General features: G+C 35.4%; 1 protein-coding gene across 2 annotated transcripts in view; it reads right to left on the bottom strand.

The window, feature by feature from the left end:
- BORA (BORA aurora kinase A activator) overlaps positions 1 to 22305 on the bottom strand; it is a 51389-nt gene that overhangs the window by 22924 nt on the left and 6160 nt on the right. For both annotated transcript variants that reach the window (XM_007501437.3, XM_007501438.3), the window contains exons 4-10: positions 18833 to 18878; positions 15753 to 15834; positions 9317 to 9382; positions 7488 to 7544; positions 6944 to 7170; positions 3083 to 3236; positions 1572 to 2191 (exon numbers count right to left, since the gene is read on the bottom strand). In XM_007501437.3, coding sequence (XP_007501499.1) covers positions 1572 to 2191; positions 3083 to 3236; positions 6944 to 7170; positions 7488 to 7544; positions 9317 to 9382; positions 15753 to 15834; positions 18833 to 18878 — 1252 coding nt within the window. The remainder of the gene's footprint in view (positions 1 to 1571; positions 2192 to 3082; positions 3237 to 6943; positions 7171 to 7487; positions 7545 to 9316; positions 9383 to 15752; positions 15835 to 18832; positions 18879 to 22305) is intronic.

Raw genomic sequence — 22305 nt, 5'->3', positions numbered from 1 at the left:
TTTTGTAAACAAATCAAAATATGCCCTTAAATTAGTTTAGTTCCCTTCAAAGCCATCACATTTGAGGATATACACACTTAATACCAATGATGCTGCCACTATTAAAAACTAAACTAAAATCTTTTGGAATATCCTTTATAGACCCAAGATTTAGAAGTGACCTGGGTTCAAATCCTGTCTCTGATACTGGTTGTTTGATCCCTGGCAATTTACTTAACCACAGTAACTCATTCAGATGAAGCTGAAGCCGAAGAATAGTTGCTTAAGGTGTAATGGTAGTGAGAATTTCCTTACCTGGAACTCTTTATAACAATGAAATTACAGGTTTATAGGCTCAATGAATTAGGGCAATTTATGAAAATCAAATCCTCTTAAAGAAAAAATGTTTATTATATCTAAGGATCTTCAAAAGTATATGCTACAGAATGCTATCAGTAAGGAATGGATCAGATCCCACCCCAGACACTGGGCAGGCCACTTAATCTATATGTACCTCATCAACCTTAGACACATTTGCTGAACTCTGAAGTTAGGAATTGACATTAGAGTGCTACCATTTGATGTAAAAAGCTTAAATTACACATATGTAGACTAGTAGATGAGCTTTTAATATCTCGGTTGCCAGGTTTGGTTATATCTTAATGATTTAATCACAAATTCTTTGTGTTATAGTGTTATTTTTAAAGAGCTGTGAAACTATTTGGATTTCATTAGAAGTATTTAAAAAATCTAATTTTTTACTACAAAGCCTTACATTTAACCTTTACTATAGCCATAGATAATACATCATGTTCATGGACTTAGAACTAGAAGGAGACATCATCTATTCCAAACACCTTCTTTTCCAGATGAAAAAACTCAAGCCCAGAAAGGTTTGAGTTTCTTGAGGTCCTCAAACTTTTAGTGAAAGGGCCAAGATTCAAAATCGAGTACTTGGACTCCTGATATGGCACCTCTTTCACTGTAGAAAACTGCTCACAGTGTGAATTTTCATTTGTGTTCACTCAGGGCATTAAAGCAGCAAGTCCTTGTGCAGTTACCTATTAATGATTTAGATATAGATTTCATAAAGTCCAAACCAGTCATTTTCTAAACTAGGGAAAAGGAAACTAGGAGAGTTTAAGGGACTTGCCTCAAGTCACACAATGGTAAAGACAGAGCTAGTATTCATACCCAGGTCCCTCTGTCCACAAACCTATTTCTCTTCCTCCAATGGATTTCCAAGCATAATGGAGGCAAGGTCACAGTATGTGGCAATACCCTTTTAGTCTGCAAGTAGTCAAGGCATGTCATTTAATTGGCTGTGTTCATAAATAACTTCATTTCTTGTGGAATGGACTTGACTAACCTTAATAACAATGATGGGGAAAAGTTAATTTTACTAAGTGGGGGAAATTAAGATGAGCCTTTCTAACTGAGCTGGTCACAGGCCTGTCTTGGATAACCAAAAAGAGCATCAAATAAGATGCAGAATGGAGTGCTTACCAAGAAATAATAGAATACATGATGTATGCCAGGTTTCAAAAGGTTTTCGAGAGAATACCAACTTGAAGTGACTTCTAATGTCTTACCTGAATGCTACTGCTTTCACAAGGAATGACACTGCTTTCTGCAAGAGGTGACATGCACATATGAGAGCTTTCAATACTGAAAGCAATGCCTGTCATAAATCCAGTCATTGGTAAACTCCCATTACCAACTGTATCCTTAACCCATATGTTGTCATCTGCTATTTCTACAGGATCAATCATATCTACAGAGGTATTCTCCTTTTCACCTTCAGTGTCTTGCAATAATGCCAATTCTTTCTCATGAACACTGGACTGATCTTTTGTAATAGACATGGTAGCCACAACTAAATGTGTGCCACGTGCAAAAGCATCCCCATCTAGCTGTCGAAAATGTACTCCAGCAGTATCCATTGCTGGTGAAGAGACATCTGTGGAAAGAACATTTTCTTTTTCTTTTTCTTCTTCTACTTCTTCATTGTGATGCTCAAGAGTAAAAGGTATCCGAATGAGTGAAGTACGGTACTGAGTGCTTCCTTTGCATGTCCCTAGTCTCATTGGAGACCAATTTTTAATCGGAGAGCAGCCATCTATGTAAGGACTTCTGGTACAAGAGTTGGTAACACCATTAGAATTTGGAGCTGATGGCACATCAGGAGAACGAAAGGTACACTTCCTTGGTTCTAAAGATGCAGAAAAAAATAAACATACAAAGAGTTCAAAAAATGTACTCTATGTATTTATATCATTCAAATTTCCTAGTACTTAAGAACTTTTATTTCAGGAAATACTTTTCTACAATTGGGATAATTATTTAACTCATTGCCAAAAAAAAGGTAGGAACCTACTGAATAATAACAATCTCTCATATAATCCTCTTCTTAATGCCAGACTATTCTAACCAAGAAATCTTTTAAGGAATATTTTCCACTGTAACAATACTGTTCACACTACTATAAAAAGGAATATACATTTCATTATTTTGTTAATGAAATTGTTAATGAGCATTGAAAAGCTTTTAATTGCAGCTACAAAATTAAAAAAAAAATAAAAACTTACAAGAAGGCTAAAACTTTAAATACAGAATTTAAATCAATTTTTGACTAGGTGTAAAATTACAGAACAGAAGGCATGTTTAATAATAATCCTTTATTCTCATCCTACCCAACACACCTTCTTTATCTTCTTTTGAAAATGCAAAATGTGGTAATATGGAGTTCTATCCAAAACAAACAAAAACATTTAAATTAAGATTTCTTTTATCCTAAATTTCAGATTTTTTTGACAGCTAGAACTATGTAGGAGGCTCCATCCACTACAACTCTATTTATAACAAATGCTACTTTTATATACTTCTATGTTTCAAAATATCTACAATTTGAATAGTATGGAAGACATACTTCACCCATACAGATCTACCTTTTTAATACTTTACTGATTTTTATTCTTGCATTCCATTCTATATTCCTTCAAGAATCCCAAGTCACCTTTTGAGCCATGATGAAATAATTGAGCACTATAAAAAAAGCCTCACTTTAGACTTAAACAAACAAACAATACTCTACCAGACATACCAGAAAGTGGGGTTTTTCCTATCTGAAAAGCAATTGGAGAGAATGTTGGTGAAGCAATACTTGTAGGGGGGTGCTCTGGAAATGAAGGACTTGTTATGCTTCCCAAGCTATATTTTCTTGTACCTCCCCGAATAGGACTGGAGGAAAACTGACCCTATGATTAAAAAAAATTATAAGTTCATATAATATATACATACAAACATATATGGCTGTAAAAGATGTCATTATCAATCAACCAATATTAAGCACCCAAGCCCCTGGGCTACCAAAAAAAAAAAAGATCAAAATAGTTCCTGCCTTCACAAAGCTTACTTATTAAGGGAAGACAACATGTATAGAAGTAAGCATATACAAAATAAATTTGGGAAAGAGGATATTAGAACCTGGGGTTAGAGAAGAGAATCAGAAAAACCTCATATAGGCTGGTGCTTAAGATGAAACTTGCAGTTGTCAATCAATAAACATTCATTAGGTACCTAAACATGCTAGGTGTGTGCTAAGACCAACTTCACTGTATCAGTTTGGGGATGGGAAAGGAGCCTGGAAATATGGGGAGGAGGGAATGACTAGGTTATGAAGGGGTTGGAATACCTTCTAGAATATTTTATATATGTTCCTGGAAATTTAATCTGGAGTTTATTGAGTTGGGGGGGTGGGGAGGGATTGACAGAATCAGACCTGTACCTTAGGAAAATTAACAACTGAGGTATGAGCTGAGGCATTTCAGCATTAGGATGGTAGAAGTATCAGAGGAAAGAAGTATGTGTATTCAAGAGAAGTTACAAAAATAAAACAGATAGGCCTTGGCAAAAGATTGAATAAGGGGAGGTTAGGGAGTGAAGAATTCAAGATGACCATCGGGACAGTGGCACCCCAGACAGTAAGGAAGTTGGAAGGGAGGAGATTTAGGAGGAAAAGTTACCAGTTTGGATACATTGAGTTTAAGATGTCAATAAGACATCCAGGTTGAGATGTCTGAAGGACAAGTGGTCTAGAGGTCAGCAAATAGATTAGAGCTAAAGAAGTCAATTTGAGAATCATCAATACAGACATAATTGAATCCCTGGTAGGTGATGCGATCAACATGTGAAATAGTCTAGAGTCCTGTTGGCAAAGGCATGTGTACCCCACTGGCACAGAGGGGCTGCTCCCCTCCCCCTCTCCACTTTGCTTGAGGATGCCCCTCTTCTGTCCAGGAGCCAATGTGAGCACTTCCTCCCCCCTCCACTGTCTGAAGTAATGGGCAGGGGGCAGGAGGGGAGGAGGAGGGAGGTGGCTCCCAGGCAGACTGATGGTGCAATTTGGGCATGCAATCTTTAAAAGGTTCATCATCACTGGTATAGAGGGAGAAGAGAGCCCTGGGAATACTCATAGTTAGTGCCCATGACTTTAGATCAAGACCTAGGAAAGCAGAGAAGAAGCAAATGGGCAATAGAAGAAAGAGGGGATCTTACAGTGTTGTGGAAACAGAGGAGAGAAATCAAGGAGAAAGAAATTGGTGTCAAAGGCTGCAGAGGCCAAGAAAGAGGAGGGCTGAGAAAAGGTCACTGGATTCAGCAATTAACAAGACACTGGAACATTTGAAAAGAGCAGTGTTGGAGAAGTACTTAGAAGTCCCTATGGTACATAGTCTTCTCAAGTTTAGCCACAAAGGGCAGGAATAATATATGGGAAAATAGCAGGGAAGGACTGATCAAGTGGTGAATTTTTTGAAAATGGCATACATTTATAAGCAAGTGGGAAAGGAGACAGCAGTCAGGGAGAAATTAGAGAGAGTGCAGATGATAAAAGAAGCAATCTGGAGGAGGAAGGATGGACTGGGATCACTAGGGCACGTAAAGATGTTGGCTTCAGCAAGGAGAACGGCCGACTCCCTATGTGAGACAAGGGTTAAGGAGGAGACTGACAAAACTTCTGTCTGGTGTGAGATAACAAAAAAGAGCAAATGGCCTTAATTTTTTTCCTGTAAAATATGAGCAAGGTTCGCAGGAGCAGAAGGCAGAGTAAGGGAATCCATAGAAGGTCTGAGAACAGATGGAAAGGTCTGGGAGAACACTGTGGTGAGAGAATGCTACTGAGGTAAAAAGACTGCTGGGTGTCAATGAGGGCCCTGTTGAAGTTACTAACACAAATTTGCAGTGAATTGAGTCAGGATGGTGGTGTGAACTCCACCTCTGTTCTGAAATAAGTAAGTAGGAGTAAAGGCAGGGAGTGTGGCTGGGGAGAGCACAAGCAGGGATGCAAGTGGTCAGGGGTTTGGAGAAAAGGCCAGTGAAAAGTGACTGCTTCACCAAGGGGGCCAGGATGGGGAAAGGAGAAGCATGTGCCTAGAGCAGGGATGACACAAATGAGGAGTTAAGAATGGAGAGCAGTCATTTGCTTGGTACTGGGCACTGGGACAGGTGGAATACTAACAGGTTGTGGAGAGATAAGGGAATTTCAGAGTTTGGGAACATGGCTCTTGTGCATTAGGGCAATGGCAAGATTAATGGTATGACCATTTCTGTTGTGTGGCTGAGATGGGAAGGAAGAGAAGATCTTGCAAAATGAGTAGAGTGAGGAAGTGGGAGTCACAGTGCTTGAGGGAGTCTCCGTATGCTGAAGTCCTCCAGAATAAGGGCAGGCGTTAGGGAGGAAAGAAAGATAGTTAAGCTGGTACTGAATTCACTGGAGAAGGAAGGAGAGTGTCCTAGAGATCTGGGATCAACAGCTCTGGGTGGCAGATGGGGGCTGCATGGACCTCCAAAGAGGAGAGCTTACTGAGTGCTAGTGGTTGGGAGAAAAGCTAGAAGTGGCAATGGGGATCAAGGAAAATTCCAACTCCCCCACTTCAACTCTTGAGTCATGAGGAATGAAAGAACATGATGCCAGTCCTGAAAAGGAGACCTTTTCTTTGTAGGAGGGAACCAGGTCTCTGAGAGCCAGAGAACAGAAAGAGTGGGAAATGATAAGATGAAAGCAAAATTTTTGCCAACAGAGCAAGTATCCCAGAGGGCATAACAAAAGGAGCAGGTAGCTCTTGGGTAGAATATAGGGATAGAGAGATTAAGGGGAATAAGGAATTGACCTGGTTGGGGGCAGGGGGAATAGGGTCTGAATGACCTATTTAGAAAAACTGGGATGAGGAAAATATGACTGAAGGAGTTTGTTAATCATTAAGAGAAAGTTTTTACTAAGATTATCAATGTCAATATTTTTATGACCTAGAAAGTAGATGTGAGGAGACTATATTCCAGTTATGATGGGATCTGTGAATTCAGCAGCACTGGAAATTCATGTGGAAACTCCCTGTACCAATGGAGATCATCACAATGTCTACCATTTATCATTATCTTTGCCTAGGATGAAAGATTAAGTGACTTGTCTATGGCTACACAGCTAGTATGTATTAAGAGGTAGGACTTCAATCTATGTCTTCATGACTGAGCCCAACCTTCCATCTACCATACTACATACATACATAATAATCTCCAAAAAATCATTAGACGTCAGTAAAAGTTATTTAATAAGCTGCAAAAGCAGTGTATTAGTACCATTAGTCCCAATCTCACCATTAGAAGTCTTTACTTTTTGAGGGATTTACTTTATAGGCGAAACTGTTCAGGCATATACTGGGAAATTCTCAGTAATGTAATTTTATATTCCCACTAGTAGAATGTGATTTTCTTGAAGGCAGGGATTTTGTTTTTGTATCTCCAGAGTCTAGCATATAATAGGTGATTAATAGGCATTCACTGAATAAATGAGTAAAATATCTTGTGTCAAAATAAAATTGACCAATTTTTTTTAATGTGTTAAATACATGAATATAGTACTGTGTTCTTTAAGAAATTTTTGAAAAACCATTTATAAAGCACTTACCGAGCTTGGTGTTTCCACAGGGCTTCTACATCTAACTGGGGATAAATCTATTGAATAAAGGACTTCAAGTGATGCTGGAGCATTACTATATGGACTCTTGGGAGAAGTTGGAGACAAAGAGTCAGACATACTTCCATTTCCATCTAAAAACAGTTTTCTTCTTAGAGATGAGGAACTGAGGTTTTCTTGAGATTGGTCTGCAAATTCATCTGCTCTGAAATATTCACCTATAATAATTTAACAGAAAATTAAGCCATTAAGTTTAAAAACAAAGGACAAAGATTTTAGAGGGACTTCTGTTTAATACAAGTAGGATATCACTGTTAGGTAGATACTTCATGCTTATTAGAATTATGGTTTCAGCCCATGGAAGTTTGATAAAATTTACAGTCTGTTCAGGTGATTTTGTAGAAAGAATAGATATTTTAGGAAGCCTTTCTTCCTCTAAAAGGAGATATTTAAAAATAATATACTTTATAAAAGAACAAACAATTCATAAAAATCTAATACTTAAAATGAGAATCTAAGTAAACATAATACTTACCTAACAGTTTTTCTAAATTAAAATCCACAGGGAGAGACAACAATGTTTGACATGCAACTGCAAAGAATAAATAAATAAAAACAATCATAAGAGTAAGTAAATATAACAATGCTTACAAGCCCAGTAGCTCTCCCCAGCAGAGGTTTTCCAGAATGAAGTGTTACATCTAGGGATCTACTATACAAAGTTCCAACTGCAGAGTTCTAGACTTTCTTGTTGAACCCAGAAGTTTTTCAAGGTTCTATGGTATGCCACTGCTCACAAAGGTCTTACTTGTTGTCTTGAGGCACTTAGCTGGCAGAGTATATACCTTTCATTCCAAATTAAAATTTGATTGTGATATCTTAGAAGACTATTAAAGATTACATTTGCAACTGCTGAAGCCATGCCCTTTGTTTGGGTTTTTCACTATTTAGCTTATCTTGCTTGTACTAGGTTATCCACAAGTCTACATAAAAGCATGGAAGCAAAAAGTCAAGTTAGATCTGACTGAAAAGTGTGGAAGAAGTTCACTGGAGAGCTACTCACAGATCCTGCACTATTTATGGATGGCTCCCAGGGAATTCTCATAATTTCCCACCAGACTATTTTTCTGTTCTTCATTCCCTCAGAAATTCATCATTCCTCAAGATGAAATCAACTTGGAAACACATAAGTCCTCAGATAATTTTTCATCCCAGTTGCATTATTCATCTTGTCCCCACTCCCTGGTAACCCCTTTCCATCCCCTTTTCAACTTCTGTTTTGTGATGTTTCCCCCATGAAATTGTGAGTTCTTAGAGGGTAAGATCTCACTCATGCTATCTTTATATCTCCTGTGTTTAGTACAGTGTCTGACACATAGTAAGCACTTAAACAACATTGACTTCAACTCTGATCTTAACTCCTGGTCTGCCTTCCATGGGCTTCATAGCTTATTATTGTTTGTGGGTAAATATAGTCATTCTGGGAGCTACTATTATTTTACAAGTGAAATAATATTTGTAAAAGCACTTAGTACACTGCTTGGCACATTGTAGGTGCTATAAAAATATTATCATTGTTGTTATTACTATCGTATAACTATTTCCCTCTCTTTTTAGGTTGATTCCTCCTTGCTAAAAGTAAGCAGAAACAGGAAAATTAAGAGAAAGAAGGCTAGGCTATGATTATGGCAGCAAGGGATTTGTGGAAGGAAGACTAATGGAGAGAAGAACACAGAATTGAAAGTAGGGAGGAGTTTCTGCTAACAACAGGTGTGAGGTTAATTTATAAAATTCAGAAGTCTGCCTGAAGAACATGTAGTATGACTATAAAGTAATGAAATAGTTTTGCTGATTTTTATTGCAATTTCTAATTTGTATTCAAAGGAAATTTATTTCTGGGAAAAAAGTGAATTGAATGTCTTTTACAGGACAACACTCATTTAGATGTTTTGGTTCTATCGTTTTGGTTTAAAGCAGTTTATTACTTTAAACATATAATTCCTTTTTACTCTCACCAGATTTGACTTAAAATAATTATTTGCTCTTTAAAAGAAAAAAAAATCAAATAATAGTCATCATTAGGAAGATTCAAATAATTGGGCTTCAGGTTCTGGAGACAATAATTTTAAATACATTCTGAGCAATGGCAGAATACCTAGAATAAGCATATATGCTTCCAAAGTGACTACTTTGAATTGACAAGGCTCATTCAGGTGTATAATTTCTACTAAAGAGGTATCACATTACTTATTAGCTACATAGTCTCTTTATAATAAATTCACAGTACTTTAAAATTTAAATATCTTAATCATAAATATGTAATTATTTATAACATGTTTTATTTTAGATTATAGTTACACATACCATTGTTTTTTCCAGAAGAGATGGCCGGTTCTCTTCCAATTGGAGATACATTGTTTATGTCTATACCTATAAAAAATTTAAAATTGCAAGTACTCAGTTTGACATTTTAAATTCTAGGGCTTGGTCTTTCCAAAATAGGTGATGAAACAAGTACATTTTCTACAAGATGACATTTGTGAAAAAGTAAGTAAAGAATTAAAGCTCTGAATTATAAAGGTTGTGTGCATTCTGGCATCTTTTGATACTACTACTACATTAAATATGAAATATAAGATAAAAGAGTTATAAAAATTACCATTCTGGAAAAAAAAAACAACTATCATATGGCTAAACCTTTTCTGATTACTAACCAAAGGAATATTTGAGGATGTCCTAGGTGTTCTTTATAATAAATTTCAAAATATTTGAGATGCAACAAATATTTAGTTTTCCTTGTGGCTTTATCATGAATTAATTTGTTGAAACCAATATTTTCCAAGATAATTTGGTCATAAAGTATTTTGGATATTGAAATATATTGCTAGAACACATAAATACTGGCCTAGAAGGCTTATAACTTTCATAGGGATGGGAGAGTACAGAAATTTGGAGGAAAACAGAACAAAATAAATCAATTTTCATTTTGTAAAAATGACTAATTTTTGGACAAAATCACATACAGAGCTATCCCAAAAATCTCCGTGTAGTTTGAAGCTATTAAAGTTGTATTTAATAATTTTGGAAGGTAAATAATACTAGAATTGAAATTTTCTTAAATAACTACTCTATATGTTATGTATTATAAAGGAGAGTATAGGAAATATTGACCTAAACTTTTATTGAATGTAGAGAATTGTGGAGGCATAAACTAGAAATAGAAGGAAGACAACAGTTTGAGAACAGTAAGGCAGGTGAGTACAAATAGCTTGTTAAAAAAGATTATACACAAGAAAACAGTCCAGAATTTTAGACCATAAGTTTAGATAAAGAAGTGATATTCTTGCCCGAGATGGACCATACCTAACAAACACCAGTAAAAATGTTTCTTTAGCCACTCATGGAAAAATTGAAGCTGAAAACAATAGTGAAAAGTGAAAATTTCCCAAATACACTATAAAAAAGCCAGTAGGTATTGTATAGATCAATAATTCATAGATTGAAAATATTCAAAAGAAGAAGAGTAAGAAAACTCAAGGCCTCAGATGCCTCTATACAAATATGCATAGCACAGGCACTAAATAAGGTAAAATAAATATCTTAGTTCAAGAGAATAAGTTAGACCATTAGTGAGAACCCCACCCATCCTTGTTCTAGCCCAGGCTATCACTGCCTACAGGGCAAAGACCTCCCCATTCTACAAAACTGCTCTGTCTGGTAGAGAGACCACATTTTGTTTGAAACTCCAAGGAAATCTGTTAGAGACTGCTGAGGCAGTGAGCACTCTAATGCCTCTGAGCCTATCAAACTCTCACCATTTGCAATTTCCCTCACACTTGTGCCAATGAATCTGTCTAGAATTAACTACTGGTCCTGTCTATTAGCCCCATCCTTCTCAGCTTCAATCCCTTCAGTTGAAACCAGTACTTTGGGAACTCTTTGTTTCCCACTCCAACTCTGCCAACAGGAATTAATTCCTGTTCAATATTTCCCACCATTTTATACTACTTCTTATTCCTTTTACCTACTTGCATTCAGAAGCTTGATAACGCTACATCCTTGGCAATTCTCCCCTGCACCGACAATAGCTTCTCTTATACACAGCTGTCCTTGGGTAAAGGAAGACATATCTAAATATTCCATGTTCTTTACTACCATTTCCAGACTCTCCCTTTGCCACTATCAGATTCCTTTGCAACTTCCAAACCCTTTCCACTCAGCAATTTTTCTCCTTTCAAGTTCCTTCTATCAAAATTTATCAATCAATATAGAAGTATACCAGCCAACACTTCTCCTCCTAAACTCCTGCCCTTATATGAGGAGACATCAACATTCATAATGATGCTCCCTTGAATTCTAAAAACTTCCAATTCCTTTATCTCTTCCAATCCAGTGACTTACTCTTCTACTCCATCTCAAATTCTGCATCTTAAGTGTTCCACTTCTAGGTTCAAAAGCTGACACTCACCTTTTTGATCACAACCTCTTAGCATTCCTGCTTTTTCTTTGCTTTTCCCAATCCCTCAATCCCCAAGCCTGTATATCCTTGTCCTCAGCACTTCCAGCCCTTCTATCCTTCAGTACTTCTTCATTTATCACTGGCCTTATTTACTTTCTTCTCTTCCCAATCCTGACCAAAAGCAACTCCACACTGTCCTCTATTCTCAAATTCTGTGCCTTTGTCCTATCTAAATGAATTCACTGCCAAGCCCAGTCCTACGTTATTCTCAGCATCTGCCTCTTTTGATCCTATATGCCTGGATTGAACAGAACAGGAAGAAGTCACACAACCATCCTCAGTGAATATACTATAAATTCACATTATCCAACTTCAACAGAACTCTCATCTTATTTCTCTTCCTCTTTTGTTTTTCCTTAAAAAAAAATTGTTATACAAGATAGCTCTCTCTCTCTCTCTCTCTCTCTCTCTCTCTCTCTCTCTCTCTCTCTCTCTGGGAAGGAGAGAGATAGGAGGAGAAATTTTGGTAAAAAGAATTCAAGTCTCTAAGTTCAAGAGCAGTAACCTCCATAATACGTTACTCACTAAAACTGGAATTAGTTTTACTATAATCCAAGTTAAACCATTCCTAAATTTTCAAAAATCATTCAGTAACAGTGGAAAAATAAAGAAAATTTCTACAGTGATCTGTCAAGCATTTGTTTCTAGTATTTCACTTAATGGAGAGGGAGAAAAAGAAGACTAATATTAATCTCCATATCCAGGACAGAAATGCTATCATAGCAAACTTTAATGACAAAACAATAAGTTCCCTGTAGAAATCTTGTATATATGTATGACAGGCTACGTAGCAGACACAGAGGTTGGCTCAGTGTTAGGAATACTTGACTCAAATCCTACCTCTGATACAAAGTGGCTACATGACTATAGGCAACCACTTAATTTCTCAGTGGTCTCCAAACTTTTTTTGGTCACATACCAACACTATTTTTTTTTAAAATTTGACACCACCCAATATATGTATATTTACTTATTTATAAATTCATAATAATTATTAATAAAATAAAAGCATAATAATTAATAAGATAACTAACAAGGGAATTCACAGTCTTACTGTTCTCTAGCTGGGCCAAAAACCATCTGGAGTATTGTTCTTTAGTCTGAATAACATTTTTTAAAGGGGCCATTGACAAGGTAGCATGCAATCAATCAGAGGAAGCTGACTAGAAGGTAGGAATCATGTCATTTAAACTTATGAGACCCCTAAGGGTAACAAGATTAAAGCATTGACATCTGCTTTGTATCCCAAATATCATTCAACTATTCTACTTGACTTGCAGCTAAAAAACTTCCTATGTGTTGTCTCCCCCTCATAACATGAGCACCATAGGATTATCTTGTTTTTCTATTTGTATCCCCAACATCCTACAGTACTTTGCACATAGTAAATACTGAATAAATCTTTAAATTATTGATATAAGTGTTAAGGAATCGGAGAAGTTTAATTTAAAGACAACTTGGAGGAACATGGTAATAATCTTCAAGAGAAAGGCAATAATGTACACTTATTATTTCACTTTAATCAATCAACAAACATATCTTAAATGCCAACTCTGTGCTAGCCACTATACAAAGTACTGAGGATGCAAATTAAATAGTAAGGATCACTGGAACTTGCATTCTACTGAGGGAAGACATATTTTACTGATGAGGAAACAGACAAATAAGGCTTAAGTGACTTGTCCAGGGTCACAGTGCTAGTATCTGATGCTGCATTTGAACTCAGGTCTTCTTAACTCCAGGCCTGGTGCTGTATCCACTATGTACCCACCTACCCAGAAATGTAAATACCTTATCACAAAATTTTGGGAGTAAAAGGAACAATCTAGTCTAACCAATACCCAACAGGAATTCCTATTGTAACATCTTTTGGGAAAAGGGGGATGGGGGGAAGGACATGAAAAATATTTGATAAGCTACCAAAGAACCTCTGCTTTAAAACTTTTAATGAGGGGAAACCCACCACTTCTCAGGGCAGTCCATTTTGCTTTGGGGCAGCTTTAATTGTTAGGAAGTGCCCCCCCATCCCCCAAGCCTATATGTATCTTTTTGCAATTTCTACTCATTAGTCTTGCTTCTGCCCTCTAGGGTTCAAAGAGAACAGTTAGATTCCTCTTGCCCATTAACAACCTTTCAGATATTTGAAGACAGTTTCCATATTCCTCTTGAGTCTTCTCTTCTCCAGGCTAAATTTCCTCATGAGGTTCAATCAATCCTCATGTAACAGACTCAAGGTCTTTTACCTCCTCTGGAAGGTAAATGAGGTGTTGTGGTCTGACCAGGACAGAGTATATATAGGAGGATCATCATTTTATTTCTAGGAGCCAAAGCCTCTTAATGCACTCCCAAATCATTAGTTTCTTTGGCAGTCTTATCATGACTCCTATTGAGCCAATCCCCATGTTCTGGGCTGGTACTGACACAGGCTGATACCTTATTAGTTTAGATTCAATACTGGAACAAAATGAGGCACTTGTAGGTCATTCAACAGTTAACAAAAAAAAAAAAAGACTTACTTAGCTATAGCAGAAGAAAGATATACACCGAGAACATCTTATATCGATTTAACTTGCTAGAATTATCCAGTATGAGACCACTAGCCAAGCTTAGAGATCCTCCTGACTATACTCAAGCAACGAGGAAGTTATGTCAGCAGTCTGAGACTTTAGCAACTGAGCCAACCAAGGGTTAAACAATATCTTTTAAGGAAAAAATTAACCTTACTATGGGCAAAAGTTAGGATACTGTTCCTACAATAGTCCACTCTTTGGTGGTTAAGGTTTTCTAGAGCAGAGGTGTGAAACTTGTAGCCCATGTGTTTAACACCTCTGCCTTTCTCCATAGCATTGATAAAAATCTTTCAACAGCATGGGGCAAAGGACAATAAGCCATTACTGACAATTCTAAGGCCAGCTATTGATCTGTTATTGGCAACTTTCAAGCCGGCCACTTAGCCATTTCCAAATCCATCTAACTATATATTACTGTTTGCCCATATAAGAAAAAGTGAGAAATTTATATAGAATATATTCTTTTCCTTAAGAATGGGATGTGATACTTCATCAAATGCTTTGCTAAAATTTTTTGATATAAAATATTTATTTCGATACAGAATATATACAAAATAAAGACAATGTGAGGAAGGTGATACTAATGAATTAGGGATCAGAAAAGAACATTTGAAGGCAATAACACTTGAGCTGAGACTTTAAGGAAGTCAGAGGTTCCAAACAGTAAGGTGAGAAGGGAGAACATGTAAAGCATAGAAAGGGAGATATAATGTAGAAGAACACAAGTAGGTGTAATGATTAGAATTTATGGAATAATGGGGAGACTGAGACAGGTAGAAATTAGTTTCTCTCTGCAAGGAGTATTATATTTTTTAGAGGTTTATTAAAGGCTAAAGATTAAAGAATATACAAGTAAGAAACATGTGCCTAGGCCAGAGGCCTAGACAAAATAACCTCACATCACGCAAGAGACGAGCCTGCTCCAAAATGGAAGTCCAAAAAGAGCCAAGAGCCCCCTCAAAAGCCTTTGAATCAGCTTAAATGCCTTCTCAATCTCAGCCCAGGTGAGATTACAAGGCATCCTGGGGAAGTGGAGCAAAGGCTCATGGGGATTGTAGTCCTGTATTCGAGTCTATTTTTTACATAGGCCAGTTTAGCTAGACCAGAGATGCAAATAATGAAGTAAAGGCCCTGAAAGGTAAGTTAGAGCTAGATTGTGAAGGACTTTATGGGTCCAAAAGAAAAGTTTCCATTTTATCCTAGAGGAAAAACATTGGCATTTCATGAATAATGGAGTAAGCTGGTCAAATTTTTGCTTTAGGATAATCAACTTGACAGCAGTAGCATACTATGGGTTGGAAAAAGGAAATACTTGGGAATCTGTTAGAGCAGTTAGAAAGCCTTTCACTGTGGTCGAGGCAAGAGAAGGTCTCTAGCTTCCCATATAGAAGATGACAGTTTACAGATGAAAGTTTAAAAAAAATAAGCATTCTGGGACATTCAAATAACACACTTCAGGACGAGATGAACTATAACTTTTGGAAGTCTAGTAAAGTTTAAGATGTAAGTATCAAATTTTGAGAAAATAGTTATATTTATGTGCTCTATGAAAGAAATAACAAACCCAACCTCTGTGATAACTGCTTTAGACCATATTATGAAGCAAAAATATTCAAGGTAACATATTTAGTCATTGTCAAATCTGGATGTGGAAATACATTCCATTAAAAGTTTTTAAATAGTGATTTTAATGTTTTCAAAAAATACTCACATTTACTGGAATGACATTGTGATAGTTGTTTCCCTTCGTGATCAGTCCAAGGAGAAGGTACAATTACGCCTTTAGTGAAAAACTGGAAGAAATTAACTATTTTTGACATGAATTTTCCACAAAATGTAATTTTATGCATTAACCACTACCTAACCATTTACAAATGTCATCTGAGCATACAAGCACACATGAATACCAACATATATTTTGAAAAACTACAAAAGAAGGAGTGCATTTCAGGTAGCACAGGATATTGAGCCAAGTCTGGAGTTGGGAGAGCATAGGTGCAAATCTGGCCCCAGACAGTTTCTAGTTGTGTGACCCTGGGCAAGTCATTTAACCCAAATTGTCTAGCCCTTGCTGCTCTTCTTTCTTAGAATTATAGCAAGGAAAGGTAGAGGCTACAATTGATTGACAGGTCTCAAGACTTAGAATCTCACAAGTAGAGTCTTTGGCAGGTAGGTAACAGGCATCCAGGTGTTGGGTCCTCAGGTTTCCCAGAGGAAAGAGAAGACTTCTTCAAACACTTTGTCCACCAAAAATGTATGGGAAATCTTCTCTCAGTCTTGATGTTTCTTTCTGAGGCAGTCAGCTTTCAAGATGATACTGTCTAGGCAGAGTCCAGGCACATACACCCTCCAGGTTTCACCATCAGGTCTAGACTTCCCCTGGAAACTGCTCCTTCCCAACAGCTTAGAACTCTGTCCCTGCCAGCTCATGAGAGATTCTAAGTCTTGAGACCTGTCAATCAATTGTAGCTTCTACCTTTCCTTGTTACACAATTGATACTAAGATAGAAAGGTTCAAAAAATAAAAAGGAAAAGAAAAGATGCATTTCAAAGAAATTGCTTTGAATTCTATTGATCAACAAATTCCTGTGATTTTAAAACAAGTCTGTTATTTTAAAAAGCCATTCAGATTGTAAATAAATAAGTATGCATATATGGGTAATCTCAGTTATAAGCTAATACCAATGAAATTGATATGAACAAATCCCTATGGGTAAAAAGCCAGTTACAAACATAAAAAAAAAATTCACTAAATTGTTTATAGTGCCAGAAATGTAGTAAGCACTTAATAAATGCTCTAGCTATGTATCTTCCTACCTAAAAATTTACAAGATAGAGAATATTTCAGTACGTTGCAAATCAGGTTCTTTCAAAACTAATAAAATAAAATCTGATTATCTAATTCTTATTTAAGAAAGCATACAAGAAGACACATAGTTGGGAGTTGAGAAAAAAGCCAGGCAGTTTCATTGTCTATTTTATAATTGAAATAAAATCAATCTGTTGAAGTAGACATTATTTTACCCTACTTTCCCTGTTTTCAGGATAATTCAACAGAGTGAAGGGATCATTTGACACAGACATTTAACTCTAATCTTTGGTCTGTTCCCCCCCCTTTTTTAGGTTTAAGAAACAAGAAAGAGCCAAAAATATGCCAACAGCATAGTTAAATTTTTTTAGTAAATAATTTAAGGAGCAATTTTAAGAATAATATTTTTATTCTCTTAAATGACTGATTACTAATATGTTAAAATACAAAAATATACATTTAAAAATGTATATTTCTAAAACTAGAGTTAATATGACTCATATATATTTTAAATGAAGGGAAGATGCTTTTGGGTTATAGAGTTTTAAATGTTAAAATACTAGAAAGAGGAGATGGATAATAGAACTTAGTAAATAAGAAATAAATTTGAGAGTACAGTCAAGACTTTTTAAAAACAAATTTTTCCTGGAAAATAAAGAGACATCTGTTTAAATGTATGGGGAAGAGGGACACAGGAATATTTTGTTCCTGATCATGTTATAGCATAAAACTATAGAAGTCAGTTGGCAAAAATTATGGTAAACAAACATGTTGATAAACAAAGGTTTAAAATTTTTTAAATGTGTGTAGGTACACATCAATGCATACAGACACATTCATATGTGTTTCTTTTTAAAAGGAAAAGAGGAACAAAGAATCTTAGATATTCCACATAAAGATTCCTTAAAACAGCAGAAGAACTACACAGAAGAAAAAGGAATAAAAACTGGATTTTGTGTTTATAGAAAGCTAAAGATATAAATGTCAAAATGTTTTTGGTTTCTATGGTGGAAAAAATTGCCTATATTTATAATATATAATTGCATTTTATAATTTAAAAGCCAAAAAAAAATTAAAGGAAAGCCATTCCTTTCCATCAAAATTTTCATCAAGTCAGTTCATATATGCAACATATTTAATTTAATATAAATTCTTAGTCAAAAGAGCAATTCATGTCCATCAATATTAAGGCATCAGAAAGAGTTTTAAGATACCTCACCCCCATACACAAAATAAGAGAAAATTTTCAATGTATTGAATGAATGAAAACTCTTTTAAAAGGCAGACATAGTTATTTAGCACCTTGAAAGCCTTTAAGGTATAAAAATTTTAACCAAGTCTTTTAAATTAAGAGTTTAATTAATTAAATTGATTAAAAACTCAAAAAGGAGGCAGCTAGGTGGCTCAATGGATTATACGCCAGGCCTAGAGACAGGAGGTCCTGTATTAAAATTTGGACTCAGACACTTACTAGCTGGGGGACTCTGTGCAAGTCACAGTCCTGTTTGCTTAACCACTCTGCTGCCTTGAAATCAATACACAATATTGATTCTAAGATGAAAAGTAGGGCTTAAAATTTTTTTAAGTAAAATATTTTGAATAAATAATGGCCAATAATAATAATAACTATAATGCAATGCTTTTTTCTTTAGTAGAGCTAAGTCAATAGTCTTTGGGAAAAGGTATCTTATTGGTTATATATTCAGATTCATGACTCTAAACCAAAGAAAGCTCCCTAAAACTGAGTTTATATTTCTATATATTCTTTTTTGCATTAAGAAACTCAAGGAGAAATGGATAAATCAAAATTTAAAAAGAACCCTTTAGAAAAAATGATTATAATGTATCTTTAGAATTTTAAGAAGAAGCTCTCTTATGGGAAAGGTAAACAGAAAAAAAAAGAGAAAAGAAAAAATGACAAAGATACATTAACAGAGAACAAAAGTTTATCCAGTTTGATGGTCAAAAACAATTTTAGTTACCTCTTCAATTGCTTTTTGTCTTTTGTCTTCCACATCTTTATCTATTCTATAATAAGGCAAAGAAAAAAGATAACCAGGCCATTACTTCATCTAGTTGGAGAATTTTTAAAAATTCTATCGAAGTAGCAATTTTATTTAATTCAAAGATTGTAAATTTTAGATTCATTTTACAAGAAAAATCAGCATCTTGAAACTAAAGGGTATAATACTTAGAAATACTGGTATCTTGCTCTCCAGTGTTTGCCTCCTTTTCATTAAAATATAGTATTAAAACAATTTCTCCTCAAAAGAGGCCTTTTATTAATGCAATAATTTTTAATCTTACCATATTACAGATTCATGTGAACAAATGTTCTTCAATGCTAACAATTGAAATGTCACAAAAATGAAAATTATTTAAATTCCTCCTTTTGATTTTTTAGTATGTAAATTGCAATAATAACTTTACACGATCAATTATATTGTCTTTCTTACAATTTCTAAACATCAGCTAAAATTTACAATGATGAAATAAAACGACTTGGGAAGAAAATGTGAAGTTTGCCCCTATTAATTCCTTCTTCATCATCAATACATTATATAAAAACAATAAATAATTTCTAAAACAAACAAACAAATAAATAAATAAATAAATATATATATATATATATATATATATATATATATATATATATATATATATACACACACATATATACACATCGGATCCTAAGCAATATATAAACGTATCCCAATGGCTAGGGCAGGCGACTTTTAGACAAACAAATAACTAATAAAAATATATGAAGCTCCCAATATGTACTTAACACCTTATGCACTAAGAAAATAAAATATAATACAGTCCCTACTCTCAAGGGCCATTACATCTTGTAAGTAGAAAAGACATTAATATACTCTAAGACATGTTAATTAAAGATAACACTAGAAAGGGGACAGTAAGACTAGAAAAGAAAATATGGATACTAGGAGATGTTATGAAATTGAGTGGGTCTGGTAATTAACTGGATTGAAGAAATGAGAGATTAAAAACAGTGTTAAAGTTAGTAACATGTATGACTAAGTATATAATATTTAAGATCAACAAGAGAATTGTGGTGTTACTAGAGTGAAGTCAGAAGGAACAGATTTTGGAGCTGGAGTATTAATGTCATAAAACACTACACCTAATATGAGCCATGAGGGATGCAGCAAAATACAAAGATGAAAAACTAAATGGTCCCTGTCCCCACGGAGCTTACAAATACTATTTGAGAGAAATAACCACATAGAAAGACATAAAAAGATGGAAGAGAGAATAAACCTTTAAGTTTATATCACTTGTATTTTCTTTACCAAAGAAAGAAGCTTTGGACTGAAACAGAAAGAATAAAAATGGCTAATAAGGGATTAAAACAGAAAGAATAAAAATGGCTAATAGGGGATTAAAACCTAAAATAAGTATGGTGATAAGTCAGAGAAAAACCTAGCTAACTTTTTTTTTAACCTTTACCTTCTATCTTAGAACTGATATTGTGTATTGGTTCCAAAGCAGAAGAGTGTGAAGAGCAAGGCAAGTGACCCTCCCAGGGTCTCATATCTAAAAAGTGTCTGAGACTAGAACCAAGGATCTCTCATCTCTAAGTTTGGTTCTCATTCCCCTATCTGTCCCATATCTAGCTAATTTTAATGGATTTAATTGAACAAAACCAGATGAATTATATACCAGGGAAATCGATCACTACCAGTGATCTTTGAAATCAGGGAGGAGATGTGCCATAGAATTGGAAAAAAGGGTAAATAAATACTGTTCTGAATTTGGAAAAAAAAAAAGGAGGGAGAAGGGGAGAAGAGAATAGACTCTGAAAGCTAGCTATAAGCCAGAATGCTTAAGTTTGCTACTTAGAAAAATTCTAGAGTATATAGAGATCACAAAGACTCAATAAGAGTACAGCATGTAAGTTCAAAGTATGGTACTACAAAGTAATTAAAAAGTTCTCTACTGAAGTACTCCAGGGATCTATTCTTGCCCTTCTGTTTTCTCATTTTTTCCCAGTGATGTAGGAGGCATGCTTATAGATATGGCATGCTTATCTCAAATTCACAGATAACACAAAGCTAGAAGGGCAACTAAACCCTTAATAGAGACAGAACTAGCAGCAGTTCATCAGAAGAACATCTTGCAGTTTTAGTGGACTACAAATTCAATGAATCAACAATATAATAGATGCCAAAAAACCCCAATGCTAACTTGAATTTCATCAGCTAAGCCATAATGTCTAGAAATAGGCTCCACTATAGTCTAACCTAGTAAGGCCACATCTGGGTAATTGTTAAGTTTTCTGTATCACATTATAAGAAGGTTATTATTATTAATAAGCCAAAAAAATCTCTAGAGAAAGGCAATCAAAATGACAAGGGATGCTTAGAGAGGTGTCAAACTTGGCCCCACTGACTCCAAACCAGAATAATTGTAATTGAAAAATTTTTAGTGAAATAACACATACATTTCAAACTCAACAGGTAAAAAGTAAAATTCACTATCTTTGCTCCATCTTACTCCCCTACAAACCTTGCCTGTTTCTATCAATTGCACCATCACATTTTTAATCAGTTAGGTTAGCCATATCCAGGTCAATCAATTCCTTACTCTTCTTCATCTCACATAGCTTAGTCAAGAGCCAAATCTTGTCTTTTCTCCCTCAAAATCATGTCTCAAATCCAATCCCTTCTCACTACTAGTCTACACTAAGGTAGTAGCTGCCCTCGTCATTTCTTAGCTGGATCACTACAATGGGTTTCTAATTGGTTTCCTTGCCTTAAGGGTCTTTCTTCTCCAATCCATCTTCCATACCTCTGCCAAAGGAGTTTTCCTTATGTCTAGATCTTATGGTGTCATTTTTCTACTCAAACTCCAGTGGCTCCCAATTGCCTCTAGAATCAAATTGTAAACTACTCTGTCTGATTTTGAAAAGTTCCTCAGAAGCTGGTCCTAGTTTAGCTTTCCAGGGTTTTTTACACCCACACATGCTCTTCTTCTTGTACTGTGTATGTGCTGTTCTTTATAGAACACTTTTATATTTCTACTCCTTGCCTGTATTTTGGCTAGAAAGTATTTCTACCTCACCTCTGCCTCTTAGAAAACCATTTCCTTCATAAATCAGCTTAAATATTACCTCTTAAATAAGCTTTTCATGATCTCCCCCAATTGCTAGTATTGTCCTTCAAAAAACTTGTAATTCTCAACTTATCATAAACATACTTGTCAGGGGTGAATGACAATTCTCATCTGATAGAATATAAGGTCCTCGAGGATAGGGGCAGTTTCATTTTTATGCATCCCTAGCATCTAACAGAGTGCCTAGCACATAATAAGCACTTAATGGTTGGTATTAATTGAAGCACACACCTGAAAGTAAAACAGTATCACTACTTTTCACTAGAGGCATCACCCTAATGCCTTAATTGGTAGGCAAGTCATCTTTTGTTTCTGGAAA

The sequence above is a fragment of the Monodelphis domestica genome, chromosome 8 (genome assembly GCF_027887165.1).
Source record: "Monodelphis domestica isolate mMonDom1 chromosome 8, mMonDom1.pri, whole genome shotgun sequence".
NCBI lineage: Eukaryota > Metazoa > Chordata > Mammalia > Didelphimorphia > Didelphidae > Monodelphis > Monodelphis domestica.
Note: the sequence above shows the minus strand (reverse complement) of the source record. Positions and strands in the feature narration are given on the sequence as shown.